The sequence below is a fragment of the Eulemur rufifrons genome, chromosome 29 (assembly GCF_041146395.1).
Source record: "Eulemur rufifrons isolate Redbay chromosome 29, OSU_ERuf_1, whole genome shotgun sequence".
Classification (NCBI taxonomy): Eukaryota; Metazoa; Chordata; class Mammalia; order Primates; family Lemuridae; genus Eulemur; species Eulemur rufifrons.
This window is the reverse complement of record NC_091011.1, coordinates 100203680-100228992: the sequence shown is the minus strand read 5'-3', so window position 1 is coordinate 100228992 and position 25313 is coordinate 100203680. Positions and strand designations below refer to the sequence as shown.

The 25313-nt window shown below is 56.3% G+C and overlaps 1 protein-coding gene across 1 annotated transcript in view; it reads left to right on the top strand.

Annotated features, from left to right (window-relative positions):
- Positions 1 to 25313, top strand: part of PTPRN2 (protein tyrosine phosphatase receptor type N2) — a 484073-nt gene that overhangs the window by 69922 nt on the left and 388838 nt on the right. The window contains exon 3 of the mRNA XM_069461720.1: positions 17750 to 17863. Within this exon, the coding sequence (XP_069317821.1) occupies positions 17750 to 17863 (114 nt within the window). The remainder of the gene's footprint in view (positions 1 to 17749; positions 17864 to 25313) is intronic.

The window sequence follows — 25313 nt, the reverse complement described above, 5'->3', positions numbered from 1 at the left end:
GTGCTTAGCGGTGACTGAGACCCAGAGGAAGAGCCTTGGTGGTCAGGCCATTGCCTCTGGCAGTGCTAAGCCAGTGGCGGCTGTGTCCCACGGTCCCATGACTCAGGCGGTGAGTTTGTGCTCCCAGGAGCTGCTGCGGGACTGGCTGGGAGGGCCCCCGGTGTTCAGGCTGCCATAAATCCTCAGAGTTAGCGGGCACCACTGCCCTGAGACGCATGACCACACAGACCCTCGACCTTCTCCCCTCCTGCGGTGCGGCCTCCGCCTGCTGCCCTGTGGACGCTGACGCCAACAGACTCAGGGACACGTGCGTGTCCTGTTCGTTGCACGGGATGGCAGAGCACAGTGGTCAGCACACGCGTGTCAGCAGTGCATAGAACGTGGTCATCCGTGATCAGACGGGGCATTTGGTGCTCCTCACACAGGCAGGTTCTCACGGAACCTGACAGTCCCTTGGGGAACCTTTCGAAGCAAGGGCTCCAGCAAAGAGAATTCCCTGACGCACCTACGCTCCTGGCTAACGGGAACTCACTGCAAAGGGACTTTGAGCAGTGATGTCATCGTTACGTAATTCTGTAAAAAGTCATTGAGATCACCCGTTTGCCACCGGCTGCGGCTGAGACCGTGAGCCGCGCTCGAGGGAAGGAAGGCGGCCCGAGGACGGCGCAGACGCTGCTCCGGGCCACGGGCTCCCGTGAAGTCACTCTGAGGGGCGCAGCCGGGCACAGGTCTGCACCTTTCCTCAACCGTTGAAACTTCCTCCTCTTACCTTCTGTTTTAACGACTATTCAGTGGTATCTTGACTTTTGAACTTCAAATTAAATTTCTGACACTCCAGCTGGTTAACTTTTAAAAATCATTTCTTGGAATCCTGTAGGGTATTTAAAGTGCTTGATCCCATGTGACTTACGAGAAGTCTAGAGCATTCAGTGGCACAGCTCTACACTTTGAATTGGCAGCCACAGAGGGGTGAGAAGTTTGTACTTTAAAATGCTAAGAACATGGTATTTTCTATTTTGTTGATAGGGATGGTGTCTGCAGAACTGCTCTGTCCTGAAGCAGATATTGGCATATAGATCATGTCAGATAGACACGGCCAGTGATGCACGCAGAAACATGCCAACCTGTCTGCTACTTTTGCCTCTGATTGCTTTTTTCAAATAAGTTAAAATTCTTCAAAGCTGTTACATAGGAATTTTACATCCGGTCTGCCTTTTGAACTCTTGTCAGATGTTGGACCCGGGAGGTGCATCTTCAGGGGCGCCTCACGAGTTAACGGGGCAGGAATGTGCTCTGGGTGTCCTGTCACGGTAAACGGTCACACACCGTGAGTTACGGATGGAGCATGTCGTCTGTTTGTGTACTGCAGGAGGACAGAACGAGACTGAAAAACCGTCTCTCTCCAGAGGACAGGCTTGTGCATTTCTTTCTTCCAGGGTGATTTTCCAGGGAGGAAAGAGGGGAGTGAGGAGGAAGGAAAAAACCGGTATTTGAGGAGCACTTTGCAGATTTCACACTATTTGACACCAAACAGTGGGAGAGGTTGTGTGACTTGTGGGTGGGGCTTCAGCCCAGTGTGGTGACACAGCGGCACCAGCCCTCTAGCCCTGGCAGCTGCATGTCCCAGCTGAGACCCCACTTGGCTGCCTTCAGAAGCTCCCCGAGCTGCCCAGGCCACGCTGAGCCGCGGAGGACCAGGGCCTAGGAGGGCGCATCCCGCCTGGCGGAGCAGAGGCGGGTCGGGCTCACCGTTCCTCTCTGGGGGGGTGGTGTAGAGGGCCTCCCCTCTGCGCTGGAGCCTGGCCCCGTCCAGCCCCTAGGGACCTGCTGAGAGCCTGCTGGCCTGCGTCTGCAGGAACCTCTCCTTGGCAGTGCTACGTTTCCTGTGTGTCGTTTCTTACTTGGAGTGTGGCCCTAGTTTCCGAGGATGTGGCTTTTCCTTCCCATATAATTAGCGTGGCTTTTCCCTTTTTCCTCTTTTGTTCCCTGCCTTCCTTCCAGCAAACGTTCACGGCGCAGACACGGTCGGCTCAGCCGGCCCCACCTCCACCCCAGCCAGGTGGTCGTCTGGTGGTGGAACGTGCTCCCCCCCCCCCACCGCCCTGGGCGAACCCCCACCTTGGTCCCTTGGCCGCAGGGCCTTCCCGGATGCGCACATCTGACCTCACGATCCTGACTCCAATCCCCAACCCGCCAGTGGGACGCGGGCTCTGAGCCTTTTCCCTCTGACCCCTTCTGCACGTGGCCACGCTGGGGCAGGCGTGGCAGGGGTGGCCTGTCCCCCAGCCCGGCATGGCCCACCCTGCAGCGAGGAGATGCCCCCGGCGCTCCTGGGCCTTGAGCAGGACTTTTCCTTCTGTCGAAGTCCGGCGGGTGGACCGACTGACACTAGCATCTGCACCATAACGGCCACCGCTGTCCTCTGGTAAGAACTTCACCGGCATCTTGTATGTATTATCTCGGATATTGCTAACAGCAGCCAGTGCGGGAGGACTCGTCATTTACCTCAATTTACTGATGAAAATTCCTCCTCCACGAACATGCTGCCCAAGCCCACGAGGACAGAAAGCACCCGAATCAGATTTTGACTCTGGTGTGCGACTCCACGGCCCAAGGTTTTTCGTTCTTGCTTGGAAAGGCGGCACTTTCGGGGCACGTGACCAGGGTGGTGGCGTCTCGGGGAGGACGCAGGGCTGGAGCTCGGCCCAGGCTGTGCCGGTACAGAGAGGGGCGCTCGGGGCAGTCACCCTGGGAGAGGACCCAGGTGCCTGGGCTGTCCTGGGACGCAGGTCTAGAGTCACCGAGGTCACTCTCAGCTGCTGTTCACCTCCGGACCTCGTCGGTGTCTGTGCACAGGGAGCGTCTGGCGGGCGCGTCCAGGACCCTCCCGAGCTGGGAAGCGGCTGCTTCGCGCAGGCTCCGGGCAGCACGGCCGCAGCCGCGGTAGGAGAGCGTCTGCAGGGGCTGAGCAGGAACGCGGTCGCCAAGGTTTGGGGCTGCTGTCAGAGTGGCCCGTGGCAGGGCTGTCCTGGGGCCCATGCATTTTATTTACCTTTATGTCAGGTTTATTGGGGTTTATTTACATAATTACGTAACTTGTGTCTAGTAAAATTCATTGTTTTAAGTGCGCAGTTTGGTGAGCGGGACAATGTGCAGTCACAGAACCGATACCGCGGCTGATAATGGGCGCGTGGCTTTGCGTCCGCCAGGAGTTTCCTCTGCCCCGCAGCTGGGCCCCGGCTCTGACTGCTGTGCTGCGTCGCAGTGTTACAGTGTCACCGACTGCAGCGCGCTGCACGCGCCGCCGTGCCGGGCTCTCATCCGCTCGGCGCCTTCAAGCTGGTCCGAGCCGCCCTGAGCACGCGCAGCCTGGCCCGTGCGGTTGCCGGTGGCGACCCCGTGTGCGTGAGCCGGCGTGTCACCAGCTCCGCTCTCCGGTTGCGGATGTGGCCTTGTTCCCGGTTCTCGGCTGCTGTGAGCACGCCTGCCGCGTGCGCGCGGCCGTGGACTGGTTCTGCGCGAACAGACATTCTCGTTGCACCCCTGCCCCTCGGCCGATGCCGAGAGCGCCCGCGGCGTTGCGCGGTTCGGGAGTTTGCCTTGGGTGCCGGGTGGTCCACTGAATGGACAGACCACGTTTTAAAATCCATTTTCCTGTTGATGGACCTTTTTTTTTCGTTTTCCAGTTTTTTGCTATTACGAATGAAGTCCCTCTAACCATTCTCGTGTAATTCTTTTTATGGGCCTATGTTTTCATTGCTCCCGGACAAACACCTGGGAGCGGGATCGCTGGTTGTCGAGCAGGTGCGTGTTCCCCTTACAGGGAGCTGCGGGCTCTCGCCAGCGTCTCGCGCGCCTGGGACGCGCACGGCTGTCGTTGCTCCGCGTCCTTGCGGTGCTGCTTTCAGCCCGTTGGTTCCGCGGCGGAGTCACACTGTGGTTTCCACGTCCATTTCCCACCGTCCATTTTGTTCATGGCGCTCTGTTCTTAACGGAAGGGCTGTGGGATCAGGTCGGGGTTTGAAACCCACCTCTTCCCCGTGGCCACTTCCAGGGCCTTCAGCAAATTACTTGGTTTCGGCCTCAGTTTCCTCATCTGCGAGGTGGGGATAGTCACCCTACCCGTCTGGAAGACTTGCTGTGGGAAGCGCCGGCGCGCAGCCGGGCGCACAGACGTCGGTGTCGTCCCCTCCAGTCGCTCCCGGTGCAGCGTGTGGTCCTGTCCTGCGCTTTCGCTTGGTGCCAGCGCGGCCCACACGCGGCTCTCGTCCTCCACTCCAGTCGGTGGTGGGCGCGGGGCCGAGCCACGGGGAGGGGGGTCGGTGTCGAGAGGGGCCCGGGCCGGGGAGGGGTCTCCAGCCCGGGCTGCCGCTGCTGCTGACGCGCGGGGGCTGGAGCACAGCTGCTGTTTACTGGGATATTCCCAAGTCCTGCTCCTTGTTCAGCTCGTGCAATCTAAGTCTTCGTTTCAAAGGTGGATGAGCCACGTTAATCCAGCAGAAAACAGCAACAGCCACGGTCTGCGCCAGAAGGGTCTGGCAGTGTTTGACTCAGTGGCGGCTGCTGCATTTTCCTCTGAAGAGACTAAGGGAGCCGTTTGTGACCGCGTGCGTGACACGGACGGTCTCAGCCTTGGGCCACCAGTTTACTAAAAAGAAATAATTTTTTCTTTCAATCAATATAACTTCACTTGCTGAAGATAAATGTATTTAAGAACATGCTGGGTAATGCTATGAAATTAATGTTATTCATACTCAGTTGGAATAGAAATGCCTTCAACCTTTTAGCAAAAGCAAGAGCAAATCACAGCACAAATTTTGTTTCAGGCGTCGTCTTCCTGGAGAACAGGCTGGGCCCCGAGGGCAAGTCATCAATTTGCCGTTCTGTTTCCATAATGCGATTCTGCCCCGTGCCTGCGTCGCCATGGAGGCACATTTGCTGTCATGGTAGTTTTGTAAATGTCTGTGTTAATCGTCCTTTATGGACAGAACCTCCTTCAGTCCTGTCAGCAGGAGTGTCCCCTGCGTGGCGACACCTGCTCTAAGGCGCTGCCTGCCGAGCTCTTGGCTGTTGGGCTCTCGCCGGGCCCAGGCCATGGCAGCACCCCGCCCCCCATCGCCGCCCGGACTGGCTTCAGCTTTGGCTTTCCTGAGGGCTGTCCAGAGTCTCCACGATGTCCCCGAGCCACAGTGGGGACAACCAGGGCTGTCAAGTCAGGGGATTTTGCAAACACCGGGGGCAGCATCACCTGGTGGGCAGCTGGGAACCTGGGGGTGTGCAGGGTGGGAGCTGGCTGAGAGGAAGATCAGTGGGTGGGGGGCAGGTGGGACGTGCAGGCAACTCCCTTCTGCAGCCGCGAGGGGCCGGCCCAGCAAGGGGGTTCCCCTGCCGCTGTGCTGGGGGGCGGGGCTGGGCCAGGCATCGCAGACCTGCATGGCCTGCATGGCCGGGGCTGCCCTGGCGTTGAGGTGCAAACTCATAGTGGTTGTAACTCCTTGTCTCTGTCTTTTAGGAAATTGTGCCTATATGGTCTTAGACCTCTTTTTCAATAAATGTCATATCATAAGCATTTCATTTTATCTGCTTTAAAGATCTCTAATTCTCACGCAATATTCCATCGTGTTGTGTTATTTAACTATTCTCCTGTCATTGGAAACTCCTTTGTTTTCCAGTGTTTGCTGTTTCAATAAACGAGCTCATCTTTGCAAACCAACAGTCGCCTGTGTGTGTGTCCTTTCCTTAGATCCAGTCCCTGGAAGTGGAAGTTCTAGGTGACTTGTTTACACCTTTTTGAGAGGTGCCAAGTTTCCTGCAGGGAGCTTGGGCCGGACACTCCGTCAGCGCCTGTGGGAGCTGCCCGCTCCTCTTGGGCTCGGCAGTGTGGAGCTTCCCTGCAGGAGAACGTTTATTGGTAGGAAAACATGCATTCCCGTTTTGGGTTTTGTTCCTCATGCTGAGTGAGTTTATTTTTTCTTTCATGAATTCTATTGGTAAAATTGTTACAAACATTCATCTCATTTATCAAATTCTTATGTTTTAAAAAAATTGAAGATTAAGTCTTTTCCTTTGATTTCTTTATTCTAAGATCTGAATTTTTTCTACCTTTTTAGAAAGGTTTTATTGTAAGATGTTTAAGGCATCGGGGATCTGTTTTGCTCTCGGGGTAAACTGTGAAGGTATTTACACTGTAACACGTCCTGAGTTTGCGCCTCTGCTTCCTCCCTGTTGATTTAGTGGCGTTTCCTGTCACTGTTATTCCTGGTCCTCGATGGTTTCTTCCTGCGACTGTGATGAGCGTATTTTCCCCAGTATTTGTTCTAAGTGGTAGTTGGTGGTACATTTTTGACTTTTGTCTTACAATTGACTGCTTTACCAAAACCCTTTCATTTTGATAGTTTATTTGAGTCTGTAGCATTAAAACAATTGCATATAATGACCTTTTAAAAATTATTAATTCTGTGTGGTATTTAGCAAACTTTTGAGTCCTCAGATTAGTCTTGGTTGCTGCCTCTCTCCCCGTGTTCTGGCTCCCGCCTCGCCTGCCGTTCCCAAAGGCTGGCAGCCCTGTCCTGTCTCCAGGGTCAGCTGTCCCCGCGTGTGCGTTCCTCTCCCACTTCTCATCACTTTGTTCTCACCATCTGCAGTGCAGACAGTGCTGTTTTCCAAGTTTGGCTCCCATGTCACGGATTTGACTTGTTGCAGGGACAACTTTGTTCCGTATTTTCAGTCTGGACTTCCCTTCTGCGGCTGCCTCTCTCGACACTGTCCTCTCAGCGAACATCCCCCTTACTGTCTGCCAGGGACATCTAGCCTGTCGCATGTTGTCCCGTTTTCTATAGTTGCTGTTTTCTTAAATTTTATTGAGAACACAAATCAGATGCTTTTTAGAATTTATGTGGGTTTCTAGTAGTAACTAATGTTTTTCTGCACCCTCATGTACTTTGCCTTTCTAACAATGTTACAGAGTTACTTTACCACGCTCATGTTGCTCTGCGTTTCACTGTTTCTGTGTGCTGGTGTTTGTGTACAGCCACTGTGTCTCCATGCGTAGGCCAGAGTGTGTCCAGGCCGGAACCTCCCAAAGGTGTAGTGTGCGGCCGCCGCCAGGCCCTTCATTTCCCCAGCAGACGATGGGAGGGCCGGGGCCTGGTGCTGGCGCGTCATCTAGTGAGTGGCCCTCGGGGCTGGGGTCCTGCTCTCCCCGCCCGGCCCCCACCGTGTGTTTGTTTCTGGCCACTCTGGGCCATAACGGAGCTGTTCCCAGGCCATAGAGAGGCGTGAGAAGCTCCCCACACACCCTCCTGCTGCAGAGTCGCTGTCCTGAAGGGGCAGCTCCCGCGTGAACACGGGCCTGAGGGTGCCCAGGGCCCCGTCCCCGACGGCCTGAGGGGCGGGTGAATGCGGCCTTCCTCCCCACGCGTCCTGCCCCGGGTGCTCCCGTGTGTGGGTCCTGGACGTCGCTCTCACATGCTGACCCTGGCTTGCGCCCGGGCGTCCCGGGCTTGTCGTTAATTTAGTCACTGTCGGGGCAGATGGGTCAGGAACCAGCACCTTTGCGTGAACCGAACCTAAAGCCCACACAGAACTCGGCGAGACGGCGGCTGTTGTCTGACAACCACATACCGAAACCTACTTCATCTACCTGGTGATAGTTACGAAATTATTACCCAGGGAGCGATACTGGCAGGAATAAGAATTTTTCTATCAAGAAAGTTTGGGACAAAATGATAGCTTTAACTGGTTTCTAAGAAAATTCAAGATTTACTTATTTGAAGCAGCGGCAGAGGGTGCTACAGGCAGGAAGCCGCTGCCGTGGTCACAGGCGCGGGTGTGTCTGGGAGGTCACCCAGGCCTGGCCTGGGCCTCTGTGCCAGGTGGGGGCCCTGCCGGCGCCAGAGCCTCTCGGGTCAACACGCCCTGCCCTGTCAGGGTTGTGGGATCACAGGACAAACTCTGTGGCTTAGACAAGGAGTGGTTTGACCTTAAAACCTCATTGGTGAGGTTTACATTAAAACGCTCGTCAACGACTTCTGGTGTTTGCCACGTACTGTCCGCTTCTCGGCCCCTTTAATAATCTCTCTTCCCCGGAGACGCGCAGAGGCGAAAGTCAGACTCAGGAGTTTAGTGTCTGGAGGTGAGAGTAGAGCCCCAGGTTGGGGGTCAGGTGATCAGATGCTGTTTGCGTGGCTGAACCTGAGTGTTCCGGAGAGATTGTTCCTGCAGTCGGCCGGTTGGGAGGTGATCCCACCGTGCCGGCGTGGCACTCAGTGGGGTCTCCGAGCATCCAGAGGGCTCCCGGGTGACAGATAGAACATGACTCTTCCCATTCTGACACCTGTAAAGGTGCTCAGGAGGTTATTTCTCACTCTCTGGAGATGAGGCCCAACTGTAAGAGAGCTTGTCCCAAGCTTCCTGGAGCCGTGTCCACCGGATGGAGCGCCCGGCTCACCACAAACCGATTCTCTCACCTTCTCGAAAACCCGTGGTGAGTTATGCAGGCGGCTGGCACGGGAGCCGAGGGCGCGGCAGACCCAAGGGCACGGTGCTCATGTCACCCTGGCGACTCCTTCCGGCTAACTGCTCTGTCCCCTGCGCTCCTGCCGCCTCCTGCTCTGCATCACCTCGAGTGCCTCTGAGCGTCCAAGCCGGTGGAACATTACCGGGTACAGCTCTGTTACCTGCAGGCGGAAACACGGGTGAAGCACGGGGGGCTCACTGGCGGCCACAGGGGAAGTCGTGTACATCGGAGCGGCAGGCGGGTCAGCGGACGAGAAGTCAGAGCTGCGGGCTCCCTGCAGCCGCAGGCCGGAGCCGTGAATTTTCTCTCGTCCCAGCCGAACTCGCCCTTCCCGGCAGCTTACCTAGGACGCTTCTGACGTGCGGTCGGCTCTTTCTCGCCCCAAACCCCTGAGCTGCCTTTCAGCCCCGCGTGGGGGACGGCTACCCAGCACAGGGGGCTTCGTGCAGCAGAGACGCCCACGGGAATTCAGCGAGGGGCCTTCCCGCTGGAATGCTCTCTGCTTTCCCTGCGACGTTCTCAGGCGTTTGCAGGCTTATTTCCATCCAGACACCCTGGAGACAGAACCAGTTAAATGGCAGCAGCTTTGCGTCTCTGGAAACCAGAGGCAGAAGCAGAAATGCAGGAACAAGGACCCTGGCTGTGAATGGTGGCTGATTTTAGAGAGAAAGTGTCCTCAAGACGCGTCCGGTGAGCGTGCCGGCGGAGCCCGTGGGGTCTCGGTGGAGCAGCGTGTGTCTTGGGGTGCAGCCACGGTGCGTGTTCAGGGAGCAGGGAGAGGTGGGGGATCGAGCGAGGGTTGCCATGGCAACTCCTCGTTATCTCCTGGTCGCAGGGAGAACCGTGTGCAGGGTGTTGACAGTTTATGTGTGTGCTGCGGCTTCTCCCACTGGTGCTTTTTGTGTGTGCGTGTGCATGTGTGTGCGCACGCATGTGTGTGCATTAAAGAGATGACTCCACTCGTGCCGAAGCTGCCGTGTTTTCAGCTGCATGCAAGCACCTTGCCAGGCGTGTGCCGCTTCCCGTGAGGCAAACGCGGTTCTCGGCTGCTCCAGGTGATGGGTCAGAGCTCTGAGTATGGGGTCCGTGTGATCTGATTGCTTTTGCAGGAGCGGAGGGGAGAGACGAAGGGAAGCGGAGGAGAAATCACACCCGTGTTGGCTGAGACGAGCTTAAAAAGCCAGTTTTCTGACGTGCTGTGAGGTCCACGTGCAGCGTGCTGGGCTGGGCTCTGACAGGGCCCCGGTGGCAACAGTGACGGCCACCGACGCTTCAGCCCGAGAGCGGCTTCACCAGAGGGACTGTCACGGTCATCCTCACACGTGTGTTTTCTAGTCCTAATTATAGGACACGCTCTTGAATCTGGGATTTTTGCAGATTATATCTGAATGGTGAAGGCTGTTGACTGGAATAGTTTGGAGCAAATCACCCGGGTTGGCCATTTAGATGAGAACATGTGTGTGCACATGCGTGTGTGCGTGTGTCATATGCACGTGTCTGAGGGTGGGTGTGTGCAGGGAAGTGTGGGCGCAGCAGACCCTGTTGCTCAGCCGCCCGCTCCCGCCGCGGCTGCTCCTGCTGCCGCCCCTGCCTTGAGGAGGGCAGGGCCCGTGAGCCTGCAGGCGCAGTCCCGGCTGGGCGCGTGTCGGGGACAGACCTGCCCCGACGTCCCTCGCGTGTGGGGAGCAGAGACGGGGCACAGAGGCTCACGTCAGGGTGCGGTGCCGGCCCCGCTGTGGGAGCGCAACTCTGGGATTCGGGGCCGGGGCCGGGCAGAGCGTCCCACGCAGGGCCCACGCCCAGCGCCGCCCCGTGAAGGTGAGTGTCTAAGTGGCTTTTGTACGAGCTTGTTTATTAAACTCACATTCGCATCTCTGCCTCTTGCCTGTGTCCTCAGTTCTTGGGAGATACTGAGAATTGATTTACCGTCGTAAACCGGGGCAAGAAGCAGTCTTGGCCAGACTTACCTGTGTGTAAGGTGCCGGTGGACGCTCCCAGGGACCCTCACCCCTGTCAGGGGACTTGCGGTGGCCGAAGCGGTTAAGAAACAGCTTTGTCTGTCTTCAGTGACCAGTGGGCCCCCAGAGCCCCGGCTGGAGTGTCATTGACGGGGTTGTGGCTCAGCTTTCCAAGTGGCTCCAGAGAAGGACGGGATGTTCGGTGTGAGGCAGGAGGTCACGTGTGGGGAAGCATGTGCATGTGTGTGCGGCCATGTGTTCCCGTGCTTGCGTGTGGGGGTGCAGGGGGTTATCTGCCACCCTGTGGCCCCGTCCTGCCTCAGTCCACTGCGATCCTCGGCCCCTCTCCAGGGCGTCTGTGGAGCCCGAGCTCCATCGCGGCTGTGCAGCCCCCCGAGCCCGGGCCTGGGGTCCCCGCAGCGCACTCGCGGCAGGTTCTGACGACCCGGCGTCCTGCCAGGTCCTGCGTGTTTCACCAGGCTTGCGTGTGCAGCCCGCCCTGTGCAGACGTGATGTCCACGTGTGTTTGGGAAGTAATGACGTGCACACCTCCGACCTGAAGCAGCAGCTCCTCAGGAACTGACTTGCGAACCTCAGAGTGACGGCGCGGCCCTCCTGGTCAGAGAAAGGCGCTCGGACCAGTGGGGTGACCGTCACTTGACACTTTGTTTATTCTGCACTGGGCTCGCGTGGCCCCATCTGGGCGGGTTTCGGTTTGGGAGAGGCTCTCAGGAGACGCCGCCCCAGCCCCCTCTGACACCTGTCGGGACGGGAACTGCACGGAGGGCAGGTGGCCGCCATCCTCGATCGCTGCCCCCGGCAACCGGAGAGAACCGTGCCACACGAGGCTGTGTCCCTGGGGCTCAGGACACGCAGGGTGCTGCCGAGTGGGGGAAGCTGGGAACCTCCTCGAGGGGCTTCACTGGCCCATTCCCTGGATAACTGGCTCCAGGGCCCAGGTTTGCGTTCACGGTGACGTCATTCCCAGGCCTCCGATTCAAGGTCGGTTCTCAGAGTGACGTAAACGGGAGCTGGTCCTGCTGGGGGTTTGGCTCTGCTGACCCCGGGGTACCTGGGCCCGGAAGTGAAGGTGCCTTGCAAGTCTCTGGGGCAGGCGACCCCCGGCCTCCTCCGCGACCGCCCGTCCGGACTCGAGTTCGTTTGTTTCTCCAGCGTCAGCGAAAGACGAGCCTCACTCCCGTCTCCGTACACGCCCAGCCGTCTCCCGTGTCCCGGGGAACCGCTGGGTGCTGGGGTTCAGCCACTGTAAAGCTGTGGGATAACACTGCGAACTTGCCCTGCGGGGCGTCTCGTCTGCCCCCACAGACAGCGGCTGTCCTGTCTCGCTCGCCAGGACCGGAGTGCGCACAGGACCCCCGCGGTCTCGGGTCTGGCCGGCACAGTGCTGTGTGGCCGTCATTAGTCTTTACAAGTGAGGCACAAACCGCTTCTTCTCTGGGCCATGAAATGGTGGTGAGAATATTTTTCTGCGTGTGCCTTGGTGCCGGCGTTGCGTGTGGAGTGTCGGGGACCGAGGTCCACCCTGCGTCTCTGCCGCACGGAACGGCACCGGCTTGAGTGAGGCCCTGTCTTGCTGCTCGGCCGGCCGGCAGGAGGCCCTTCCCCAGACAGCGCCGTGGACGAGTGAGAAGGGCCGGCGCAGGAGCCCAGGAGAGACCGCGAGGTTGGCGGGACTGTGACCTCCGCGTCTCTGGTCGGAGCTGGGCCTGACGCGGGTGTCGGAGGGCACGGGTTGGCGGCAGACGGCAGCACAGAAACGGCATGACCGGGCCGTGGCGGTGGCGGGAGGGGCCAGGGCGTCGGTGCCAGGCGTGAGGTGAGAAGAGCGAGTCCCGGCCCTGCGGGGGAGGCGACAGCTGTGTCATCCACACGAGTGAGCATTGGGCACCGGCTGAGCATGCTCAGGAGGACCTGCCCGGCCAGGCTGCCCCTGGGGGGTGTGGCGCAACCCACGCCAGTCTCCAGGGCGTGGCCTCCCTGGCCCTCGGTGGTGCCATGGGACATGGGGTCCACACCTGCCTGGGCGCCACGGGGGTCGCCAGGTCAGCGCCCACAGCGGGTGTGTCCTGGGAGAGCGCGGCCCCAGCTTCACAGTCTTCCTAAACTGCGTCCTCCATGCGGCCACCGGGGTCTGGATGTTGGAGCCGAGCTTGGGTGGAACCACGTGGCGAGGGTCTGTCGGTGCCGTGGACGGTCTGAGCAGCAAGAAGCAGACGGTTTCCTCACCTCCCTTCTCCAGCCAGCTGTGGCGGGGTCTGGGCAGAGGGGACACACGCCGTGGGGTCACCTGGGAGTGGACGGATGTGGGGTCTGTGGGGCTGTCCTGGGTGCGGGGGGCATCTGTCCGTGTCCCCCCGGGCTGCACTCAGTGCCGTGCGTGTCCAGCCGAACGCTCGGCCTTCGCACTCTGCACCCCGACGTCCCCGGCGGGAGGTGCTGGGCCCGGAGGCCGGGCTGGGCCGGGCGCTGGCGTCAGAAGCTGCCGGGGCGGCAGTGCCACTTTGTCCCCCGCTGATGAGTCTGGCTGCACTCGGCGGCTTTCTGTGGGTGTCTGGGCTCCCGCGCAGTCTGCCATTCTTAATCATATTTTAATTTTCAAATAAATTGCTTTCATTATCTGTTCATTTACGATACCATGTGTGCATTGCTGCTCATTAATGCCGTCAGCTCCTGTGCCAGGGCTGGTTTCCCGGCAGCCGCGGCTGCAGGGCAGCGATGGAAGGTGATCCGTGCAGGCTTTGCAGAAAGTGTTATTTTTAATCTTTGCGGAAACAACCTAGAGTGTTGCTGACATTGGTCCTTTAGGTGGAGATACTTCAGGCCGGTGAGTCCTCGGGACGGGCCAGGCCTCGCGGGTCTGGCCGGTCCCCGTCAGCCGGTGGCGCTGAGCGTCTGGCCGTGACGCTGAGACCGCCGCCGTCTGCAGACTGTCAGCCGGAGGAGCTCCTGCCAGTGAGGCTCCAAATGACAGTTTGTCTTTAAATCCACTGTTTGAAAAAATCATTTCCCCCTTGAGATCTGATCCTGTTCAGATTGGAGGCCAAGATATTTTCAAGCCTAAGTGATGATCTCTGTGACTCGACTATTGGTTTGTGTCCAGTGAACGTCTTGAGTGTGGACGTCGTGACCCCGCCGGGCCCTCGGGTCTGCACAGAGGTGGGTGGGCTCGGCCTCCCTGGGGCTGCCCAGCGGCCACCTGGTTCCCGTGGTGGCAGAGGCGGCCGCGCCTGGGCTTTGTGCCGTAAACTTGGTAGCTCAGCCTGCGCGAGGCAGGCCGACCTTTGTCACACCTGGTTTCTCAGTCTTTTGTGAGCTTGGTGTCACTTCCTAAAAAATTGTGGTAACATGTACATAATGTAAAATTTACCATTCTAGCCATTTTTAAGCACACATTCCGGTGACATTAGCACATCCTCATTGCGGTGCATCCGTCACCACCATCCGCCCCCAGAGCTTTTCACCTTAGAACTGAAGCTCCGTCTCCATGGAACCCTGACGCCCCAGCCCCTGCCACCTGCCACCTGCTCCGAGTCCGGCGACTCTGGGGACGGCAGGTGGGATGGCCTGGCCATGGCCGGCCTATGTCGCTCAGCGTGATGACCTCACGGCTCATCCACGCAGCCAGGTGAGGGTCACATGGTGGCCAGGCGGGCGGCCTGACCCCTTGGGGCCGCAGTTGGTGGCAACGCGACGGTGTGGGCTGGTCCCCAGCAGCGTCCTCCACGAGTCAGTTTATCCCGACGTCCCCACGGAAAATGTAAAGAGCAGGTTTGTGGGTTGGAAGCGGTTTCTACCGTCTTCAGCCTTTTTGCACTTTGCCTTGTGGTGCCGTGGGCTGTCCCCTCCTTGGCACAGCGGGGACGGGACCTTTCCCTGCTAATGCCTCGCTCGGCGCTTTTTCTTCCAGACTGAAGATTGCCCTTTAGAATTTCTTGTGAAGCAGGTCTGGTGGGGGCTCGCTCAGCTCTCGTGTGTTGGGGAGACTTGGCCCTTCACACGCGGGGCAGCCTTGTGTGCACGTGTTCCTGGGCGGAGTCCTTCCCTGGGCCGGGGGGTTTCTGTCGGTTGCCAGGTGAGTCGGGCTCCTTTACCTGCTGTTCGCCCATCACTCCTGCCTTTGTCCTGACCTTTGGGAATTTGTCACACTCCTCGGAGCAGTCAGCTTTGGGCCCGGTCTGCCTGGTGTTCTCCGCTGCCCTGTGCCCTGTGCCCGCGTCCTTCCCGAGTCCGGGAAGTCTTCTGTTATTTCTTTGAGTGAGCTTTCGACCCCTGCTGTTGCTCAGCTCCCTCTTGGACCCAATGTTCTTAGATTTGGTTTTTTAAGGTAATTTTCTGAACATCTTGTAGGTGATCTTCATTTCTTTTTATTGTTTTATTCTTTTTTTCTCCTCTGATTGTGTGTTTTCAAATATCCTGTCTTCGAGCTCACTGACTCTCTCCCCTGCTGTTAGAGCCTCGCTGAACTTTTTAGCTCAGCAAATGCGTTTCTCAGTTCCAGGATTCCTGTTTCATTTTTCTTTACTATTTCAGTCTCTTTGTTAAATGTCTCCAATAAATTTCCGAATTGCTTCTCTATGTTACCTTGGAGCTCACTGAGTTTCCTTAGAACTTGTGTTTCAAATTCTTGGTCAGAGAACGTGTCACGCCTCGTGGGGTCTTGGCCTTGTCTGTCTGCACAGAAACCTGCACGTGGACATTCATAGCAGCTTTACTCGCAATTGCCGAAACTTGCCGGCTGCCAGGGTGTCCTTCGGCAGGTGCGTCCAGACGAGGGGTGTGATTCGGCACCAAAAGGAAAGAGCTCTCCAGCTACGAGGGGACGTGGAGGAAACTCACACGCACGTTGCTGAGCGACAGAAGCCCGTTTGGACAGCTGTGTGCTGCGGTTCCAGCTGCAGGGCACTCTGAGAAGGCAAACTGGGGACGGTGACCGACCAGGGCTCGCCGGGGGTAGGGGAGGGCAGGAGGAACAGGCACAGCAGGGGCACGTAGGACACGTGTCATCGTCCGTCTATCCAAACCCACAGGATGTGCAGCACCAGGAGGGGCCCCAGGTGGGCTGTGGCCTGTGGGTGGTGACGTGTGTGTGAGCGTCCACAGCCCGACGAATGCACCGTCCACAGGGACTGATGGGGCCGTGCGTGTCAGCGTCCCCGGGAAACCCTGTACCTGCCACTCAGTCTTCCCATCAATCTGAACTGCTGTGAGAAAGGGTCTGTCAGGGGTGCCCTGGGGACAGCGTGTGTCTCCGCCAGCCTGGCTGTGATCCGGGGCAGAGTCAATGATCAGTTTGTTTCAACTTTCAAATAGTTAAAACCAAATTATTAGCTAAAACTAGTTCTCAAAGCACAAGCAGTGCTTTGAACATATGTATATGTTCTATGTATGTTCTAAATGCACATTTAAAAGAAAGGCTTTAAGAAAATCTAGTGAATATCCTGAGAACATATTTACAATATTGCATGCAACAAGCCAAATTTAAAGAATGGTGCTCTTATGCTTTAGAAGAGAAATAATTGACTTTGGAAAGTTCCAAAATCAATAACAATTGTCTTTGGCCATTTTTCTTTACGAAAACCTGAATGACTCCCGAGTCTCCTTGGGCAGGTGACTCAGCCCCTCCTGCCCCGCTCTGGCCACACCACTGGGGGCACCTCCAAGGCGCGGGCGCCAGGCATAGCCTCTCACGTCTGTCCAAGCGTGTGGGTGTTCACACTGCAGGTCAGAAGGCTCCGCTGCCCTGGCTCAGGGCCAGTGGTCTCTGGTGAGGCCCCGCTGGGGGTCCAGGAACCCACTTCTGTCCTCTCGCGGCCTCGTGGCCTGGGCCTGACATGGGCCTTGGGCTTCTTCCCTGCGGGACGTGGGGGGCCGGGCCGTCCTAACGTGCCGCCTGGTTCCTGCGTGCCGCCTGGTTCCTGCGTGCCGCCTGGTTCCTGCGTGCCGCCGTTCTGCTTTACGGGGATTGCATTGGAGAAGTAGAATAAAAATCCCAGGTGTGTTTTCAGCAGGTCCTTAGTTTCTCTCTTTTGCCCTCCCCCGTGCTCGGAGTTCTCCGTGTTGGACAAAAACAGGGAGTAGGGACTCCGTGCTGCCGCCAGGCACCCGGGGAGGGCGGGGGCGCCCCGTCCTCTGGAACCTCCCTGGGGCCGTCCCGGCTTTGTGTGGCCCTTGCCCGGGTGGCAGGGGCAGCGGGCGGAGGCCGTGCGGTGGGGCAGCGCGGAGGGAAGCCCCAGAAGCCCGACTCCCCAGGCACTGTCCGCCTGCCGGAGCAGCTGGCGCCGTCCTCCGTGCGCTGGGCTGAGCAGAGCCCATGGAAACCCGGGCGCTCGCGGTACTTCAGATTATTTTCTGCCGGCCGTTGCCTGAGCCTGTACGTAGTATCAGCCCAGCAATTACTGAGCCGCCTGGCCCTGCAAATGTGTCTCTGCTAATTAAACTTGTTGCATCTGAATGGCTTCTCCAGCCGCACCGAGGAAAGGCTGTGAACAATGAAAGGACCATTCTCCCCGCCACCCTGCGCAGCTGCCGCCCTGGGCGTGAGGCCTCGGCCTGAATCGGTCTTTTGTGAGCCGCAAAGGAGGTGATTTGAATGTTTGAAGCCCCACAGGAAGCTGGTCTCAAAGTGAACAATTCGCTGCGTAAAGACTAATTAGGGCCCAAATTAATTAGAAGGTGTGGTTTGAAAGGGTGTTGGGAGCAGAGTCTGTCACTTCGGACAAATGGGACGAGCTAAATGAGTCAGTCTCCACGGAGGACGCCTCATGCTCCTGAGCCCCTCTCGCCTCCCGCCCGCCCGCCCGCACGGCCCGGGCCCCCCACACAGCCGCAGGAAGGACCCTCCACAGATCCTGGCGGCTTCTGCAGGTTAACGTTTATGCGTCCTGGGTGTTGTGTTTTCTGTCGGGAGACCCGGCCCCAAATGCTGCTCACTTTCAGCTTTGGTCCCCGAGTGGTCAGAGGCAAGTTTCACACCACGAGTGTGAGATTGCAGAACGGAGGGTGGGCCGGGAAAAGTGGAGGAAAAGCACTCGGACCACGCTGGACCCGCGTCCTTTCTCTCTCCTTCGCGGCTGTGTTTCTCGTGGGCTCGGTTGTTCTACGGCAAACGGTCACTCCCAGGGCTTTGGGTCCTGACAGCTCTGCGAGACTGTCCCCGGCCACCCACGGTGCGTGAGGACATGCAAGTGTGCGGCGTCTTTCCGGTGTCTGGAAACGGACTGTCACGCTCTCTCTCTGCTTCCTCTTCTCACAGATGGCGAGTTCGGAAGGTGCCAGAAGTTTCCAGCAACAGACTTACGCCGCTATGAACTGTCCCCGGGGGCTCTGCAGCACCTGAGAGGCACCTGGCAGAAGCTCTCGCGCACAGGTAGGGCGGCTCCCCACCGGGCGCTGGCGAAGGCGTGGCTGTGCCAGGAGCCCGGCCGGCCTCGGGGGGAAGAGCAGTGGGGAGTGGCGGGTCAGCCGGCCGTGGTGGGAGGGCCGGCGGGCCGGCGGGTCGGGGAGGGTCCGCACTGCGGTGGCTCGGCTGGGAGGCGCCGGGCTGCACAGGAGTCACCACAGGAGGGCCCGGGCTGCCATGGCAGAGGTGGCCCGGTGCGGGGCGGCCGGGGGTCAGCGGCTCCCCTTGGCCTGAGCAGATCCAACTCGGGCGCCCGCCCTGAGAAAATCCGCCTCTGCCCGTCGTCCTGCGGTTTTTGGTTTGCAATGAGGTTGCGGGAGATTCCTGGTACCTGTGTCTCAGGGTGCTAAGAAGGCAATTTTGTTTTACGCAGGGTGAGAGAGGAAAAAAGAAGGCAATTTTAAATATTATGATAATTTTTAAATCATAGATATTTTTATTATACACAGGATTTGTATCATATGTAATGTTGCTATCTGTGCAATTTGCAACATGGAGCCAGGTACTGGCTGAGGCCAGTCTGTGACCCTGTGCGGGGCCGAGGCCCGAGTGGGAGGGTGGCCCCACACCCGGGTCGGGACCTACGTGAGCTGCCCAGGGGAGCCGGGCCTGGCGGTGGGGCCAGGGCGCCGCGGCCTCGGGCGCGAGCCTGCCTGCGTTTCAAGGCTCGGCGCTCTCAGGGTCTGCGCGGGCCCCACGGAGCAAGTCTGTGGCCGAGTGAGTCTGGGGCTGCAGTGTCCTCTGTCCCTCCGCTGGGTGTTCCCAGTATGCACCGGGACCTCTGCAGGACGGACCACATCAGTTCTTCCGTGTGGTCAGCCAGGGCACACCTGTTCCCCGAGAGGCCACCTGTGGAGGCTGAAGCAGAACCCCTGGGAGGCCTGTGTGTGCTCACGAGAGGGACGTACCCCACAGAGCTGTGGGGCCGGGTGGCCTCTCTCGGGCTGGCGCCTGGTGCCCACAGGGCAGGCTGTGTGGCGGGGAACGTGGCTGTGGGGTGGGGGCTGGGCTGCCAGCTCTGGCCTCTCTTCCATCTGTACGAAGCCACAGTCTCCCCACGGCAGCTCACCAACACGCACCGCGCTGGGTCACGCACGATCAACCCGTCCGCTCAGAGCCCTCTGGCCCAGCTGCCTCTTGTGAAAGCTCCCCGCTCTCAGCACGGCCACACCGAAGGGTCAATTCCATGCGAGTTTGGGGGACAAGTGTTCCATCCATAGCGTGGGCGATGACTTGGTTTTTCTCTTGCTGCTTTCATGACACCTGCCTTATCTTTACCTCTTGACACTTTGGTTTTGGTGTGTCTGGGGGCGGATCTCTTGGAGTTTGCCCTGCTTGGCATTTGTTCAGTGTCCTGGATGTGTCGGGGCATGTTTTTCATCAAGGTCAGGGAGTTTTGGGCCGTGATTTCTCCAATGTTCTTTCTCCCCACTGTCTCTCCCTGGCATCTGGGACCCCTGTGTTGATGGTGTCTCTTGGGTCTCCACGGCTCCGTCCTTTTTGTCTTTTTTTTTCTGTGCCCAAGTTGGGATGATCTCAATGGATCTGTTCTCAAGTTTGCTGCTAAAACCTGCTGTTGAGACCCTCTAGTGAGTTTTTCCATTTGTTTGTTAAAATATAATTTCTAGATCTTTATTAATATTCTCTATTTGATAAGACATCATTCTCATACCTTCCTTTAGTTCTGTAGACATCATTTCCTTTGGTTTTTGAAATACATTTAAAATAGCTCATTTAAAGTCTTCGACAAGTAAGTCAGTATCTGGCTTCTCCAAGAACAGTGTGTTATTTTCCTGTGTGTAAGGCAGATTCCCATGTTTTGTCATGTCTGAAAAAGTTTTGTTGAAAACTAGGTATTTTAAATAATGTAGTGTGGCCACTCATGAAGTCAGATTCTTCTCTCTCCTCAGGGTTTTGTTGGTGTGTTTGTTGCTGTTTTTTGCTTGCTGGGAGGCTTTTCTGACCTAATCCTGCAAAGTCTGTGTTCTGCGCCACGTGTGGCCACCGGAGTCTCTGCCCAGTTAGCCCAGTGGTGGGATAATGCGTGGACAGGCTTCTCTGGACCCCTGGAAACAGCCGGTCTCCAGTGCTGGGGCCCCTTCCGCAGTCGGACGGCCGCGGGCACGACTCAGTGGCCCGGAGCCGCAGGTCGGCAGAGGGGGCACCTGGGGCCTCCACGTCCTTCCTGGGCACGCGCAGCCCTCCTGTCCGTGCCGTCCCTGCCCAGGATTACGGCAGTTTTACGAGGCCCCTGTGGGTCTCTGGTTCCCCAGCTTCTCCTTCGAGGAGTTTGGTGCCTGTCGTGGCCTGGCTGGTTGTCCCCACGTCAGGCAGCGGGACGTGAAGCAGCGTCTCTGACTGTCTTCCCGCACGTGTGAGCTCCACGTGGATTAAACACGCAGCTTCCCTGCGGGTCCCGTGGGAGTCGCCAGACAGGTGGAACGCGGCGGTTCTCCAGGAACGAGGTTGGCAGGCGCCCGGTGCCACTCTGCCCATCCTGGGGCGGCCGGGCAACTCCTCGCCACGATTGCGGCTGCTCCTCTCCCAGCCGGGCGAGCATGGTGGCGGGAGGGACGTTTGCTGTTCTCGTGGAGAATCCGCCACCTGGGGGAAGAGGAGCCCCCCAGATTCCTGCGGCCTTTAGTTAACGTCCAGAGTTCCAACACAGCTGACTGTGATGATTCGAATCGTCTGTTGTTGCTTTTGTGGAGGAGAGAGCTGGGCTCTCAGTCTGCTGTGTCACTGGTGTCACCACCACTTCCCGGGGTTTCGCGCCCCCGTTCTCCTGCCGGCTTCATCCAGACAGTGCCGGGATCCGCGTCCCTGGGACGGCTTCGCTCAGTTTGACTTAGATGGTCCTGGTGTTTCCACCACCTCCTTGTTCCGCCTGTTTTCACGTGGGGGCTGGAGAGTCCCCAGAACACGGAGCCTTCCGGAATCAACTGGTCAGTCCGTCACTCGGCTGATCTCTGTGTGTCTTTGTCTCTCTGTCTCGTCTAGTGTAGAAACAAACACACCCCTTTCCCCTGCCGTCCTTCCCTGCTGGAAATGCCTGTTGGATTCCTCTGTCCCGGGGGCAGGAAGCCGCTCTTGGCTTCAGAGCAGTGGTGGTGGCCCCAGCGGCCTCGAGAGCAGGGGTGTCTGGGCCTCGCCCTCGAAGGTGCCTTGTCACCAGGTCCCACAAGGGTGTCTTGAAAGTCCCCAGCAGACTCCACCTTCTTCACAGCTACGTTTTCATGTGTAAAGTGGGACAGACACTCTGAGTTACCTAAAACTTGTTTCAAATACCAGCATATTAATCACCTTCTTCCTGTCTGTGTCTGAGAAGCCTAATCTGAGAGCTGTGTGACGTACAGGTTGCAAGGTTGGCGACGTGCAGTCCTGCATGGTGAATTAGCATCATGTGTTTTGTTACAATGTTCACAGACTAATGGAGACAATTAATGCTCGGTACAGGACAGTGTAATTTTTAGGTAATTTTAACTTGTGAAATTCTCCCATACTTTCCTTTCGCTGTGGGAAGGAGAGATCTTCTTACTTAGCAGATTAAAAACACGGAAGCAGGGTGACCCAGGGTGAGTGGACACGAGGACCTCGCACCCACGGCAGTGAGCAGAGCAGGGTTCTCCAGGCCTCGGGACCACTTCATGTTGTCAAAAACTACTCAGGGCCCCAAAGCACTTCCGTTTTTTGTGGGTTAGTGCTCTCCACAGTTGCTGTCTCAGGAATTAAAATTAGCAAAATTTAAAAATAGCTATTTATTATTTCCTTTAAAAATAAACAGTAAGTTCACCACATTATAACCGTAAAACTATATTTTCTAAAACATAAAAAAAACAGTAAGTGTGGTGTCTCCAGGACAGCGCGGTGCCTGCAGGTTATAGGCTGAGCCTCGTGATCTCAAAACCCAAAATTCAAAATGCTCCAAACCAAGAACATTTGAATTCCAACGTGATGCCACAAGTGGAAAATTCCTCACCTGACACCTTTGCTTTCTGACGGTTCAATGTGCACAAACTTTGTTTCGTGCACACAATTATTAAAAATATTGAGTAAAATCACCTTCAGTGACGTCTAAGGTGTGTATGAAACGTAAATGCATTTTGTGTGAATACTTGGGTCCCGTCCCCAAGGATCTCATTGTGTATATGCTAATATTCCAAAATCCGAAACATTTTGGGCCCCGGCATTTTGGACGAGGGACTCCTGTGTTATTTTGTTCCTTTTTGTATGGACATAGCATTTCATGATAAATCAAAGAGTAAAAGGACCAACAAAGCAAGTGGAAGACATCAGAGATGAGGAAATAATGAAGATGAGAGCAGGAAATAGTGACATAGATAAAAAGAAATACAGACAAGGGTGAGAACACAAAGGAAAGACCCTCCAGTCCTTCGCAGAGACTTGTAGGGTATAAATACACGATTACTGGAAAAGAGAGGAACGTCACTGTAGGTAAATTGAGTTCAAAAATCATAAGAGAATACTATTAATGACTGTGTTCTAAGAAATTTGAAAAGGAAATCAGGGAAAAAACCCTATAAACCAATAAAAGTGACGCAAAAGCTATGGAAAACTTGAGTAAGTCTGTACTCGTTGGAATATGCGTGTATTTAAATCAAAAATGGTTTCATAAATTCAGTGAGAGTAGTCTGCATTCATAGTAGGAATCTACTCTGTCCACAAACCACCCTATTGCGACATTCCCCAGGTACATATGGGAGAGGGGAAGAAACATCGTAACCGCAACATGCGGTCGAGCAGACGGGTGCTGTTTTCAACACGGGCGTGTGCGGCGTGTGCTCGTGGCAACCTTACACTCTGCAAAACTGCCACCCGGTAAACATCGACCATTCTCTCTTCTTTATAAGAAACGTTCTGATCGCATCTTTTTCTGAGTTCGTATTTGCTTAGGGCATATCCTTGATGACCGTGAAGGGCCCCTTCTTTACTGGCGGGTCTTTTGATCAGGGGAGAAATGGGTTATACACGAAGACCCTTCCCTGGACCAGAGGCCGCTGTCTGTAGCACAGAATGCAGGGTGGAGTTACGCTCCGTGTCAGCTGAGCGCTGTGGAAACAAAAGGAGAGACAACGTCGAAGCGAACGGGCCGGGCAACGTCGTCGACACAGCAATGGGCTGCTTCACCCCGAAAGCGTTCCTGGCGGTTCCTTTGAACCAAGTCCTCCGCTGCGCTGCAGAACGGACCCCCACGCTGCTCCCACGGACAGAAATGCTGAAGGCCAAGGAGTGAGCAGCTAATTCTGAGAGTTGACCAACCAGAACTTCTGTCCTCTGGGCCAGGGTGCAGTTAGCTGATACACGAGCAAACCTTTAATTTACACAAAAGACTTACTGCAAGTACAGAAACCAGAAATGGGAGCAATGAGCTCTCGTGCAATTTCATCACGTTTAGGGCAAACCAAAATCGATCTTATTTACGTGTATTTCAGAAAAAAGTTACTGTCTATCAGAAGATGCTTAGATGTTCTTGTAGGTTCAGGAACCGTTGCTGAACCCTGTGTAGTCACATGCCACCTTGCGACGTTTCAGTCGGTGACGGGCCACGTATGTGGTGGTTGTCCCTTGAGGCCGTAACGACACTGGGAAATTCCTGTCACCTGGTGACATTGTAGCCGTCCCTAATGTGGCAGCTCAGGGCACCACTCACATCCATGGTGACACTGGTGTGGACACGCCAGCTGGCACACTGTGAAGGGACATCACACACGGCCATGTGCGGTGCACAATACCTACAAATACACGGCTGTTACTGGCTTACATGTTCACTATCTGCATACACATGCGTGTGTGTGAGAGACAGAGACAGGTCTCACTCTGTCTCCCAGGCTGGAGTGCCGTGGCGTCATCAGCTCACAGCAGCCTCCAACTCCTGGGCTCAAGCGATTCTCCTGCCTCCGTCCCCGGTAGCTGGGACTACAGGTGTGCACCACCACATCCAGGAAATTTATGTATTTTTTGCAGATATGGGGTCTTGCTATTTTGCCCAGGCTGGTCTGGAACTCCTGACCTCAAGCCATCCTCCTGCCTCAGCCTCCCAAAGTGCTGGGATTACAGGCGTGAGCCATCGTGCCCAGTTTACACTATTTTTTAAATCATTATTTTACTCCTACTTATAAAGAAAGTTAACTGTAAAACAGCCTCCGGCGGGTCCTTCAGGAGTATCCGGAAGAAGGTTTGTTGTCACGGGAGGTGACAGCTCCACGAGTGTCACTGCCGCAAAGCCCCTCTGGCGGGACAAGGCGCAGAGGTGAGGACTGCGACACTCACTGTCCTGACCCCCAGCAGGCCTAGGTCTAGTGTGTTCTTCCACTAGGTTTTAATAAAAATGTTTAAAAAATAAAACAAAAACAAAAAAACCTCACATTTTTAAAATAGAGAAAAGCTTATAGAATAAGGATATAAAGAAATAAAATATTTTTGTACAGCTGTATAATGTGTTTGTGTTTTAAGCTAAATGTTATTACAAATGAATCAAAAAGTTAATATTAAAAAGTTTATTATATAAAAAAGTTTCTTTTTAAAGGTTCATTTATTATTGAATAAGGAAAAAGAGTTTTCAATAAATTCAGTGTCGCCAGGAGCAGTGTTTGCAAAGTCTGCAGCTGTGCACGGGAGCGTCCCGGCCCTCACGGACTCACACGGACTCACACGGACCCACTCAGCGCGGCGTCGGGCCTGCGAGCTCCACGCATGGTGACTGTCTTGTACAAGTGCCCTTTTTGTCCTCTGTCCCTGCTTTTACTGCACCTTTGCTACGTCTAGAGACACGTGACGCACAGACACTCACCGCTGTGCTGTGGTCGCCAGCAGCACTCGGCACGGTGACCTGCCGCACACGTGTGCCACTCGCAGCAACCGGCCGCCCCGTGCCCCAGGCGTGTGGTGGCTTCACCGGCTGTGTGTGTGCACGTGCACTCCGCGGTGCTCACTGATGACAAGGTTGCCCGGGTACACGTTTCTCAGGACGTGTCCCCACTGCGGCGTTGAGTCACGCATGACCGCACTGCACTCTGGATTAAAACCAGATGGCTTACCTCTGAATGCTTTAAAAGCTTGCTTTTTTTCTGATGCAAACTGCAGATTTTACCTTTTAATTTCAAGTATGAGGTCGGGCAGGCTTCATCCCTATTTAAAACTTAAAAAGCTAAAAGCGTGAGCGGGGCACTGGTTGGCGTTAATGGAAAAGCCGTCTTGGGAGGCGGCTGCATCTGCTTTTGAACACCCGGGAGGGGGCGGGCTTTGCTTAATAGAGGCTTCATTTCAGACACAAAGGGCCTTCGTCCTCAGGAGAATTAGATGTATCAACAGAGGAGCAAATTGAGACCTGTGGAAGCCTGGAAGCTTCCCAGATGGCGCGGGGAACCCTGGCACCTCTGAAAGGAGAGGGAGGTGG